The 14,161-nt window shown below is 32.8% G+C and overlaps 2 protein-coding genes across 2 annotated transcripts in view; one reads left to right on the top strand and one right to left on the bottom strand.

Annotated features, from left to right (window-relative positions):
• The window catches only part of LOC115874733 (amyloid-beta-like protein), a 298,193-nt gene that overhangs the window by 223,771 nt on the left and 60,261 nt on the right, over positions 1 to 14,161 (top strand). The gene's annotated exons all lie outside the window — the stretch shown is intronic.
• On the bottom strand, positions 2,411 to 13,324 carry LOC115874734 (cytochrome P450 6a2-like). The gene is made up of 3 exons (XM_030890004.1): positions 12,171 to 13,324; positions 9,813 to 10,064; positions 2,411 to 2,702 (listed from the first exon to the last, which is right to left on the bottom strand). The coding sequence occupies exons 1-3, from the start codon at positions 13,273 to 13,275 to the stop codon at positions 2,533 to 2,535; spliced, it is 1,527 nt and encodes a 508-aa protein (XP_030745864.1). The 5' UTR covers positions 13,276 to 13,324; the 3' UTR covers positions 2,411 to 2,532.

Below are 14,161 nucleotides of genomic sequence, written 5' to 3'. Positions count from 1 at the left end.
ATCTTTCTAGGTATTTTAAAATTGCTATAGCTATAAACATTTTCCTGTACGGGGTGCGTCTCAAAATTGGCTCAACCCTAGAACTTTTTTATTTTTTTCAGATAAAAAACGAGATTTTGTATATTAGTATCTGACAAATTAGAATTTATTGACATATTGAATTGTTATCGGTCACATTCTGTTTCGCCGGAAATAATTATAACTTTTGATTTTTAAATGCCACCCTCGATATTTATTAACTTTAATCGATAGAAAATGACACTCTGAATAAGATAACATATCATATATCAAATTTTGACATTTTTGCGTATGGTTTATTTGAAATTGCAACATGCAGTTCATAACGGCAATTTGAGTCGAAATACCAAGTGTGTGGTACCAAATTATTCGTAAAAAATGCTTTTTCCAAATCTGCTAATGAGCCACCCTTGTTCCATTTGAAAAAAATTGAGATATGATTAAAAAACGATTTGAGTATTTTTAGTCCGGCCAGGACAAGACACGAAAAACATTAGACGATCAAATGTATTTTTCCAATGCTCCTTTTAAAAATTAGTGTTTTAAAACAGCCATGGCACTCTAGAGTGAAATTTAAAATACGATTTTTTTTAACCGAAAATGTCAAAAGTTGACATATGATATGCCATTCTATTCAGAGTGTAATATTCTATCGAATAAAGTAAAAATATACCGGTGTTATTAAGGTGCCGTTTAAAAATCAAATGTTGTAGTCGAGGAATTACATGTACAGGGTGTCCCATTTTGGTTGAAATCATACGGTATCTCCGTTATTAGTGAATATAGAAGGGTGCGGTTTGCGCAAACCTGTCTCACTTTTTTGTCAAATGGAAGATGCCGTAAACAAAATTTTCAGAGCCCTCTTCGTTTCCGAGCTAAAGGGTCTTTTTGAAAATTTTGCAATTGGGGGACACCTCCTATAGCTCTGTTATTGTTAAAGCTATCGAGAAGGTGAAAACTGTTTATTGTAGAACTTTTTACGTAGAATACAGTGGCGTAGTCTGTTTTTCTACCAAAAAAATATTTTTGAAAATATGAACTAAAGTTATGTTTTTTTAAATGGAACACCCTGTATATTTATAAATCATATGATCTGTCTTGCCATAAGCTTCTCAAAAATATATATCACTCTATATTTATTTTCACTATTTACTGCAATATTTAAAAGTTTTTATTAAAAGATCATATTTATTAGTAGGCCATGATTGATAATAAAAGAAACTAAAGAATTATTAAAAGTATACTGCTATCTGTCTCTTGTTTTATTTTGGGAGCCGCTAATAAATTCTTTATATATTAGGGAAACTTAACTCTCTACCGCTATTTGTAAATCTTGGAATACGTGTATACGTAAGAATAATCTATCGTATCGGAAATTTTAGATATTCCTTTAGCTAATTTACGTGAAATATACTTTCAGCAAGATGGGGAACATTCCCCCTCATAACTATGGAAATATTAGAATACTGTTAAATTATTATTTTTCAAATCAATGAATTGGAACCAATGAACGCATATTGATAGCCTCCTCGATTCCCGGATTTCGCCGTTCTCGATTTCTGATTTTGGGGATTTTTGAAATACGAAATATATCGTGGGCACTACAACAATGTCGAACACCTGAAAAATGCTTTAATAATTCAAGATTTAGATATTTGCAAACCCATCCCGTTATAAAAAAAAGGAAAAATATATTCACAGTTTCAGTGGTAACAGTTATTTCAAAAGTAAAATATATCAATAACCAACCAAATTTTAATATGTGTATGACTATTTTAGTAAATACCATTTTGATTTTTTGTTATTTATCACGGCCTACTAATAAGAAAATGATATATTTTAAATATTGCAGTAAATAGTGAAAATAAATATAGAGTGATATATCATATGATTTATAAATATATAGGGTGTTCCATTTGAAAAAACATAACTTTAGTTCATATTTTCAAAAATATTTTTTTGATAGAAAAACAGACTACGCCACTGTATTCTACGTAAAAAGTTCTACAATAAGCAGGTTTCGCCTTCTCGATACCTTTAACAATAACAGAGATACAGGGGGTGTCCCAAATTGTAAAATTTTCGAAAAGACCCTGTAGCTCAGAAATGAAAAGGGCTATGAAAATTTTGTTTGCAGCATCTTCCGTTTGACGAAAAAGTGGGACAGGTTTGTGCAAAACGCACCCTTCTATCTTCACTAATAACGGAGATACCCTATGATTTCAACTAAAATGGGACACACTGTACATTTTATTGGCAGTCGCTGGCAGTCATTGGCAGTCTTACGGCAGTCACCCATAATAAATACATGGCAGTCATATGCAGTCTTCTTCACAGTCATAGACAATCGCTTGACAGTACTATAATAGAAAATATTAATATTCATTCTTACTGTCAACACAAGACAAGCCTTCCTTATTTTATTATTAATTTTCAATCTACACAATGTACCTAGTTTAATGTTAATCCAAATTAATTATATTCAATATAATATTCAATTAAAATAAAATTTAGTTATTTTAAAATTCTTTTAACGTCCAACCATACTTCTCCTTTCACTGACAAAACAGTACTAGTTTTTTCCATTTTCAATGGAAACTGTGTCCGTTTGCTCAGTGTAAAGTTAAAATTTCTTATGACGCTGATCAGTCCAACTTTTGCTTGTAATAAACCAAATCTTAAACCTAAAAAAAAATTAAAAAAGATTACCTAGGATAATAATTTTTATAAGAGTATACCGGGTGCGTCTCGAAAATGGCTCACCCCTATTACTTTTGTAATTTTTTAGATAAAAAAACAACATTTATTATGTTGGTAGGTATACGACATAAATTAGAATTGATTGACGTATTCAATTGTTTTTGGTCACTTCCTGTTTCACCGGAAATGCCTACAACTTTTGCTTTTTAAATGACACCCTCGGTATATTTCTACTTTATTCGATAGAAAATGACACTCTGAGTAGAATGACATATCATATGTCAACTTTTGACATTTTCGTTTAAAAACTCGTATTTTAAATGTCATTCTAGAGTGCCATGGCTGTGTTAAAATCACTAATTTTTAATCAAGCAGTCTTGGAAAATTAGTTTTGATCGTCTAATGCTTTTCGTGTCTTTCGTGTCATATTTGCAAAAAGCATTTTTTTACGAATAATTTGGTACCACACACTTGGTATTTCGAGTTAAACTGTCGTTATGAACCGCATTTTACAATTTCAAATAAACCATAAATATGCGAAAATGTCAAAAGTTGACATACGATATGTCATTATATTCAGAGTATCATTTTCTATCCAGGAAAGTAGAAATATACCGACAGTGTCATTTAAAAATTAAAAGTTGTAGTCATTTCCGAAAATAAGACAAGAAGTGACCAACAAGTGAAGTGAAGTGATTGAATACGTCAATTAATCCTAATTTATATCATATACATTCTAACATACCAAGTCTTGTTTTTTGTCTAAAAAAATAAAAATGTTATAAGGTCTAATATATTTGAATATTATTTTGTAGAATAATGAAATGGTTAGTTTCTAAGTGTAAATGTTTTTTTTATATATTAAGGAATTTGGTTTGGCTAGTTTTTATATTATGTGCTATCGATATACAGGGTGGTCCGAACTGTATTCCGGAAAGTTCGGCAGCATATTTGACTGATAAAAATAAGTAAAAAAGTTCATATAAATGTATGTCCTAAAATGCTTGGTTTCAGAGATACAGGGTGTAAAAGTTTCATTTTTATTTCAATGTTTTCCAAATAATTTCTGAAGTAACGTCAATATTTGGATGAAAATTGGTGTCTGGGAGTATTTTGACGTGAAAAATTTGATTTTGATGTCAATCTGATTCCTATTTGTAGGGGGCGCCACCTACATGTGTTTTAACTGTTTTGAAGTATAATAACTTTTTGTCCATACCTGTATAAAACTACTGAGTAAAAAAATATACATTTCCGTGATTTTCTACGTAAAATATGTCTCTTGGTAAAATAGCTACGAGCAACCATTCTCAAGATATTTAGAATGAAAATATGTCATTATTAACGAAAAATAAACACGTTGAGTAGATAGTTATTTCACTGAATTAATAAATTTGGGAAATTTTTATTTTTTTTAAATTAATCATAATTTTTTCTGCAAAAAATGACGATAAAACAGCTTCTGTTGAAATTTTAGCATAGAAACATTTAAAATTTATGATTTCAGTCTAATAACTATTTAGTCAACATGTTTAATTTATGTCAGTGATGACAGGTATTGATAATTTAGATTCCAAATATCTCGAAAACCATTACTCGTAACGATTTTTACCAAGAGACCTTTTTTACGTTGAAAACGTCGTAAATGTATAATTTTTAACTTACTAGTTTTATACAGGTACGAAAAGTTATTCTCTTCAAACCAGTTAAAAAATATGTAGGTGGCGCCCTTTACAAGTAGGAGACATATTGACATCAAAATCAAATTTCTCATGCTAAAAAACTCCCATACACCAATTTTCATCCAAATATTGACGTTACTTAAGAAATTATTTGGAAAAAATCGAAATAAAATTGAAACTTCTACACCCTGTATCTCCAAAAATAATCATTTTAGGACATACATTTATAGTGTGACCAACGGATCTGTAGCTACGGGGTATCGGCAGGGGAACGCAGTTGTAAACAGAACACGCCCAATTTCATTCATAAAATAGGCATGGGCGTACGGTGTTTTATGAAAATAATGTGTATCATAAATATAATATTCAGATTAATAATTTTTTTCAAAAAACTTTATGCTGTTTGAATCGTTACTGTTGAGTTAGCAGATAAACACTAAAAGCTTTTATTAAAGCTCCCTTAAATATTTTGAATCATTTTATTATTATGTGTTGTTAATATAATAGAAGAAATAATTACAGCTGGGGGTTGGAACCTTTGGTCTTACACAGCAAAATAAAACACTAAATCAGTACAATACACCAAAACACTTTTAATTTTACACTGGACGCACGTTTCGCTAACCATGTCTGCCATCAGCAGATGATCAAGACTGAGTCTTGAGGTGTATTTATTTATATATCTGTACTAACTATATTTTTTTCTATAATACATAATTTTAGATATAACTATTTCCAGCAAAAAAAAATCTTGAAAATAGTTAACTTTGGAAGCGCAAACAAAACATAATTTTACTCACCAGTAGATCCAATATTACCTATTACACCAGATCGCTCCGCCAGCACTTTTTAAAGGTTAGGTCATTGTCTACCCATATGTTTCATCCAAATAGATAATACTTGGCTATATTTTCGAATTTCGCGTATATATTTATATCTCTCTCTGCAATTTAATGGGCCGCTCCATTAATATTTATCTGTTATTTTGACATTTACGCCAAAAAAATTTATTTGATTTTAATAACCCCTTTAGCGTTTCCCTGCCAAAATTCGATTCTTCCTGCAATTTTTGTAAAAGCTTTCTAATTGTGGGGACGAGTTTGAATTCGAGATAAAATCTATTTATCAAATTCCTGACCACTTGGAAAAAGTCGTCGAGCGTTTCAACAGCAGTCTCACGTGGTCGTTTCTTTCCAGGGCTGGATATCATTTTATCGGGGTTAGTTTCCAGCCTTTTTTTATCTTCTGTGTGAATTTTTTTATAGCCGATACGCTAACTCCGGTATAAAGAAATATCCGCTCAAGTTTACGTTTAAGCGGCAACTTAAGCGAACTCTCTGTAGCTTCTTCGTCGCAAACCCTATTATGAACACAAGGAAATAAACCAAATGAGATTTCATCCACGTTTATTTATATTTATTTTAGTATAGCTAAAATATTTAGGTAAAATGTGTGCTTTTTATTTTAGCCAATATTTAATTTTAATATTCTAATTATATTATTATTATTCTACTTACCTATATAAATTAGCTATTATTTCTCTTGTCTGACTATGTAGCGTCTTACCCTTAACAAATTTATTCATTTTAAAATACAAATATACGATCAAACTTGATATTAATAATTAAAAACTACGAACGAAAAACATTATAACAAGATAACAAAACAATAAAACACAACTATCAAATATACGAAAAATATAGGAATAAAGTTTAGGATAACCGGTATAAAATAATGAAATAAAGTAATAATGATCAAAAGAATGACACCGCCACTGGATATTTCAATAGTATTCAATATTCCTACTCTTTTTAGAAGTGACCGTGAAGTTGAGGATAAAGCAAGCGAATAGGAAAGGCGTAAAAGCCATGGCAACCGCGTGGTAACAAATCCTGTGACGTACTCTCGCCAATCATGTTCGATGAAAAGGCGGGCATGTGCGGCGATGCCGGTTTGCCAGTGATATCGTTGAAAAATCTTCAACTTTCATAATAAGCAGATTATACAGAATGAAAGAAATAAGTTATTAAATAAAACATATCGAACAATATGAACTACGTTAAAATTCCTTAGTAATATACGTCAGAATATATGCTAAACAAATTATATATAATAAAAATATATTAAATTTATAGTTCATGTCTGGCAATTTTGCAATTTTATAGATAAACGTGGCAATGTCGATTTTTCTTTCTCGCATTCCTTCCGTAGCTTCAGATCCGCTGGTCAAACAGTACTTGGGCTGCTACAATCCTGCTTTATCCTGCTTCGTATCCCAATCCAGCCACACCTACCAATTTTGAACTATAGTTACTTTTATTTTGGTTGTTGACTTCCTAGTTGGCAACACATGAGAAGCAGAATCGCCAAAACTGGTTCCTGCTTGCGCTGCTATACCCCTGTTACATCCTGCTCTAAATTTCATCCCAGCAACACTTGCTGTTTTTAAGATACAGCAAGTTTAAGTCTGATTGGTGACGTCACACATAGCAACACAATAAAAGCAGGATGGCAGAAACAAGTTCCTGCTTTTTCTGCTATAATCCTGCCTCATCCTGCTTCAAACCCTATACCAGCCACTCTTGCCGTTTTTGAAATACGGCAAATTTCGTTTTGATTACTGGAAATCGGGAATTGGGGAATTGGAGCTTTCCAATCATGTAACATGTAAAAGATCAAATATAAAATGCTTCTGATGATTCCTTTCACAACGAGACTGCCAGTAAATTACGTAAGAATACCCATGGGCTCATTGGGGATGTAAAATGAAAAAAAAAACATTAAACAAATATCTATGAAAAATAAAATTTTTATTAAACAAAAAACTAAAAATACTATAAATCACGAAAGATAACCATCACGTGACAATTTTACTGTTTATCAAAAACAATTGATACCGCCAATTCAAATGTGTTAGACAGAGACAAAAACAAACAATCCAAAAGCCGCGGGAAATACATAAATACATACATTGCAAATTAAATAAAAGCTTTTAAAACATTTTCAAAAACAAGCTTTTATTTAAATGCTCTAAAAAGAAGAAAATAATTTTCTGTAACGCTTTTACTATGAACTTATAATCTCATTACACAATTTATATGATATATAGTGTGACCAACGGATCTGTAGCTACGGGGTATCGGCAGGGGAACGCAGTTGTAAACAAAACACGCCCAATTTCATTCATAAAATAGGCATGGGCGTACGGTGTTATATGAAAATAATGTGTATCATAAATATAATACTCAGATTAATAATTTTTTTCAAAAAACTTTATGCTGTTTGAATCGTTACTGTTGAGTTAGCAGATAAACACTAAAAGCTTTTATTAAAGCTCCCTTAAATATTTTGAATCATTTTATTATTGTGTTGTTAATATAATAGAAGAAATAATTACAGCTGGGGTTGGAACCTTTGGTGTTACACAGCAAAATAAAACACTAAATCAGTACAATACACCAAAACACTTTTAATTTTACACTGGACGCACGTTTCGCTAACCATGTCTGCCATCAGCAGATGATCAAGACTGAGTCTTGAGGTATATTTATTTATATATCTGTACTAACTATATTTTTTTCTATAATACATAATTTTAGATATAACTATTTCCAGCAAAAAAAAATCTTGAAAATAGTTAACTTTGGAAGCGCAAACAAAACATAATTTTACTCATCAGTAGATCTGATATTGCCTATTACACCAGATATGGTATCGCTCCGCCAGCAGTTTTTAAAGGTTAGGTCATTGTCTACCCATATGTTACATCCAAATAGATAATACTTGGCTATATTTTCGAATTTCGCGTATATATATTTATATCTCTCTCTGCAATATAATGGGCCGCTCCATTAATATTTATCTGTTATTTTAACATTTACGCCAAAAAAATTCATTTGATTTTAATAACCCCCTAAGCGTTTCCCTGCAAAAGGAAAATTCGATTCTTCCTGCAATTTTTGCAAAAGCTTTCTAATTGTGGGGACGAGTTTGAATTCGAGATAAAATCTATTTATCAAATTCCTGACCACTTCGAAAAAGTCGTTGAGCTTTTCGACAGCAGTCTCACGTGGTCGTTTCTTTCCAGAGAGGATATCATTTTATCGGGGTTAGTTTTCAGCCTTTTTTTTATCTTCTGTGTGAATTTTTTTATAGCCGATACGCTAACTCCGGTATAAAGAAATATCCGCTCAAGTTTACGTTTAAGCGGCAACTCAAGCGAACTCTCTGTAGCTTCTTCATCGCAAACCCTATTATGAACACAAGGAAATACACCAAATGAGATTTCATCCACGTTATTATTAACTTACCTATATAAATTAGCTATTATTTCTCTTGTCTGACTATGTAGCGTCTTACCCTTAACAAATTTATTCGTTTTAAAACACAAATATACGATCAAACTTGATATTAATAATTAAAAACTACGAACGAAAAACATTATAACAAGATAACAAAACAATAAAACACAACTTAACTATCAAATATACTAAAAATATAGGAATAAAGTTTAGGATAACCGGTATAAAATAATGAAATAAAGTAATAATGATCAAAAAAATGACACCGCCACTGGATATTTCAATAGTATTCAATATTCCTACTCTTTTCAGAAGAGACCGTGAAGTTGGGGATAAAGCAAGCGAATAGGAAAGGCGTAAAAGCCATGGCAACCGCGTGGTAACAAATCCTGTGACGTACTGCCAATCATGTTCGATGAATAGGCGGCCATGCGCGGCGATGCCGGTTTGCCAATGATATCGTTGAAAATCTTTCAACTTTCATAATAGGCATTATACAGAATGAAAGAAATAAGTTATTAAATAAAACATATCGAACAATATAAACTACGTTAAAATTCCTTAGTAATATACGTCAGAATATATGCTAAACACATTATATATAATAAAAATATATTAAATTTATAGTTCATGTCTGGCAATTTTGCAATTTTATAGATAAACGTGGCAATATCGATTTTTTTTTCTCGCATTCCTTCCGTAGCTACAGATCCGCTGGTCAAACAGTACCCGAACTTTTTTACTTATTTTTACCTGCAGAATATGCTGCTAAAGTTTCCGGAATACAGTTCGGACCACCCTGTATAAGTTCAAATTCAGAATAAAACACTGCTCAGTTGGCCTTCGTTGTATTAATATAAACATCTAAATTAATAAATATTCCTAATAAATTATATAAATATAAAACCTAAGTATTTTACATAACGGTGTGTCACTTTTGAGACCCACCCAGTATAGTATATTTTCAAACAAATATATAACACACTAAAGTATGCATTACAAGCAATGACTAAAGAATTCAAGGACCAATAACACCTGAGACCAAATTGTTACCATTTGTCTCCAAACCCTCTGATACTCAGGATGATATAGGAACTAATAAAGAACTTACCTATACACATTCTTGGTCCCTCCCCGAATGGTAAGAACGTGAATTCGGGTCTTTTAGCCTTATTTTCTTCACTAAAATTCTCGGGATTGAAAACTTCCGGATTTGGATAATAATCTGGATCTCTATGAAGACCATAAACCGGAAAATGAACGCGAATGCCTTTTTCAATGACTACGTCTGTACCAGGCACTTCATATCTTCTATTGCACATTCTAGAAATAACTGGTACTGGAGGATATTTTCTCATTGCCTCTAAAATTGTTAATACAAAAATGATTACATTTCGAATAATATGTACATTCAATACTGTATTTTAGGGTGGGTCAAAAAAATCGATTATTTTTTTTCACTTTATACTCTGAAAAAAAGGTAGGTAAATACCTCACAAAAATTATCTCCTAGTATGAGCTCTTAATTTTAATAGGAAGGTTCAGTTTTCTTTTTTTTGCTTATTACTAGAAAGAAAAATTCATATCTCGTTATCTACTATTTGGAAAAAATATCTCCTCCAGCGCTTTCACATGCGACGGACCGTCCGTCGTGTTTTTTGAAGGTCCGACGGACTGCTTTCACATGAACTTTTAAATCCGTCGGCGATAGACATGAATTTTCAGAACACGCAAACCATTGTTGCCATTGCTTCATTAATTCGACGAAGAAGGCAAAAACGTACGAAAAAGGGAATATTGGTTCATCCAATTCTAAGTAAAAACTTTTAAAAGGTGCTTTTGTGACATCTTTTATTGGATTCACATCATTCATAAAAAAAATTATATTTTTCTCGCAAATTAATTAAAAATGTTTTATTAAGTTCCTGTATATATGAAACAGTTGATAAATAGTATAATATAATCGATAAATCAAATTGTCAACAACTTTTTTCTTTCACTTTTTTATTTTCATGGGCAAAGTCGTAATTATAACTGAATCGCAAAAAGACTATGCTAAAATATTTTTTAATATTTCATTTTAATAATTCCAAATTAATAACTGCGCTTTCACATGCGACGGACCGTCCGCGACGGAGCGTCCGCGACATCCAGCAAGTACCATAGTTTATATGAACAGTTTCACATGGGCGCGTATGCTCCGTCCGGATGATTTCGTCCGTCGGGCATCCGTCGAGCCCTTGCTTCGACGGAGCGTCCGCGCGCGTACGGGCTACGTGTTTAAATACGCTATTTCACATTTACGCGGACCGTCCGTCGCTGACAAAGTGCTGCGTTGCAATGTGCAAGCGTCTTTGCAGCTTAATAATAATGAGTGACTTTAAAATTGATACAGAACTATTGATCTACGCCGTGGAAAACCAAAGAAGTATATGGGATGTCTCCTGCGATCAATATAAAACAGAAATATTAAAAACAAAGCATATGGAGACGTTTCGGCTGCAGTAGTACCCAATTTTGAAAATGTCCGGAAGAACAGTGTAAAGCTGGTAAACAAAAACATTTCCTAATATTATTAGATAAGTTATTAAAATAAACTATTAATGAACAATAATAAACAAGAGATTCTGCATACAAATATTTATACATCTATTAGTATACATAGTTTTTTGGTAAGGCGATTCTAATTTATAATTACATAAGTACGATTTTGCCTATAAATATCAAGAAAAGAATCCTTATAGAATTAGAATACTACTGCAGCCGCAACGTCTCCATATGCTTTGTTTTTAATATTTTTGTTTTTATATTGATCACAGGAGACATCCGATATACTTCTTTGGTTTTCCACGGCGTAGATCAATAGTTCTGTATCAATTTTAAAGTCACTCATTATTATTAAGCTGCAAAGACGCTCGAACATTGCAACGCAGCACTTTATCCGCGACGGACGGTCCGCGTGTATGTGAAATAGCGTATTTAAACACGTAGCCCGTACGCGCGCGGACGCTCCGTCGAAGCAAGGGGTCGACGGTTGCCCGACGGACGAAATCATCCGGACGGAGCATACGCGACCCATGTGAAATTGTTCATATAAACTCATGGTACTTGCTCGAAGTCGCGGACGGTCCGCTCCATCTGAAAGCGCTATCATATGTTTAGGAAATTGAATTCTCTACAAAAAAGGTCTCCTAATTTTTTTTTGTAAACCTCACCGTTCGAAAGTTATTCGAGGTTGAAGTCTGATTGTTTTAAGGCAATTTTCTTCTTCGGAGATGTGAATTTTTCTTTCTAATAATAAGGAAAAAATAGAAAACTGAAAGGCAGAGGACCTTCCTATTAAAATTAAGAGCTCATACTTGAAGATAATTTTTTTGAGGTGTCTATCAACCTTTTTTTTCAGGGTATACAGTGAAAAAAAAATAGTCGATTTTTTTGACCTACCCTAATCATTATTCATTATACTTGCCGTTGACAACCATGTCTAAATATTTCATTTCCATTACTGCTTCATATGTTACTTTTCCATCGTGTACCAGTAATACATCCTCGATTTCCTTTCGCAGTTTGTTTTGGATATCTTGGTTTTGAGCTAGTTCTAAAAGAGCGAACGTCATAGCGGTGGAGGAAGTTTCAAAACCCGCCACGAAAAATATAAAGCATTGGGCTATTATTTCATTGACTGATATTCCTTGTTTGGTTACCCGAGTTGATTTTTGAGAGATATATTCGGAGTTATCACTGACGGTTCCAGTATTCTTCAACTCTAACAGCAGCTGCATGAAATCTTTTCTGTATATCCTGTTAGATTCTCTGTGTTTTATCGTGTCTTGGACGAGATTTATAAAGAAGTTTGCAACCGCATTTCCGGATCTTTTGTATTTTAATTTACCTAGCAACCTCCAAGGGAAAAGGGAAGTAAAGATAAACTTGCTAAGTTTGGGTTCTATCACCCTCTTGCCGACTTTTCTAAAGATATTTTCAGGGTCCTCCAAGGAATTACATTCAATTCCGAAACCGCAACTTCCGATAACATCTGTAGTGAAGCGTCCCAGCACATCTTTAACAGCACAAGGCTCCAAAGAATCAGCGTATTCGCCGAATGCTTTCTCCAAACCTCCAGTTTTCTCTACCAACGTCTCGAACATCATCTTCATCTTACCCGAGGTAAAGGTAGGAGTTAACTTGGCTCGAAGATTCTTCCAAGCCTCATTCTCCATGTTGACCAGATTCATACTCAAAATGTCTTCGGGTGTGTGATAGCTTCCTCGATTCACGAAATGGCTAAAGTCTCTTAGCATGATATTCTTAATTATAGCTGGATCGATTGGCATGTAGACTGGGTTGGTAAAGATGTATATGCCGCCGTGTTTTGAATTGGCCACCTTGAAAGTGTTGTATCTTTGTAGTACGCTGGTTGATAGAGACGTGTCTCCGAAAATGGTTTTGCGGACATTTCCGAAAAATAGGTCTGGTTCGATTTGAATAAGTCCGCGACGCTTCCAATAAGTATTTATCCATTTCATATAAGCTATAGCACAAATTACCGCGACGAATATGATTTCTATAAACATGTTTTATTATATTTAACTGACTGTTAACTCACTGAAGCCATGCACTGAATACCTCATTAACTAAGGATTATTTATCTTTTATACTAGGTTTAGTTCAAACAATTAAATATATGTTTAGCATTCATTAAACACGTTTTATCAGTGCTCTTTTTTTAAATGTTTTTAAATATCATGATGATCTTCCACTTTCAACTGTTATTTGTAACGATAAAAAATAAACCAACACCCATGTGGCCCAATGTGAGTTTATTTTAAATAACTACCCTCAAATGAGGGAATTGTGCGTTTTTTTTCCTTCTTGGAGAGTAGTTTCTTTGATAAAAATTATTTTTTAAGTATTTATCCATAATTTTAAATAGGTAAAAACATTTTTTGTAGTTTGATTCAAACTCTGTGTACCGAGCTTAATATAGGCTCTAGACAAAAAATATACCGATTTTAATCTTTAATGGACTGTAAGAAGCTACAATATACAGAGTGGTCCGAATTAAATTCAAGAATCTTCGGCAGCATATTCTGCAGATAAAAATGATTAAAAAAGTTTGTATAATGTATGTCTTAAAATACTTAATTTCGGAGCGCGACCATACCAACAGGTATGGTAGGTTATTAAGATCGGCAAAAAAAGTGTTTTTATTTTCACTGAAAATGAGTTATCTGGGTGAAAAATGACCTAAATACAAAATATTTTCATGGTGTCTGTCTGTCTGTCCGTCTGTCCGTCTGTAACACGATAACTCAAAAACCGCTAAACCGATTTTTAACAAATTTGGCACAAAAATACTGTGGCACCCGAGAATCTGGCCTTTAGTTTTTAGTGGGGTTGGGGGGTTGATAAAGGGGTATGGGAGGGGGTTAAAAATTTAAAAAAATCGTAACTCCAAAA

The sequence above is a fragment of the Sitophilus oryzae genome, unplaced genomic scaffold (genome assembly GCF_002938485.1).
Source record: "Sitophilus oryzae breed Bouriz unplaced genomic scaffold, Soryzae_2.0 scaffold_1297_pilon_pilon, whole genome shotgun sequence".
Classification (NCBI taxonomy): domain Eukaryota; kingdom Metazoa; phylum Arthropoda; class Insecta; order Coleoptera; family Curculionidae; genus Sitophilus; species Sitophilus oryzae.
Note: the sequence above shows the minus strand (reverse complement) of the source record. Positions and strands in the feature narration are given on the sequence as shown.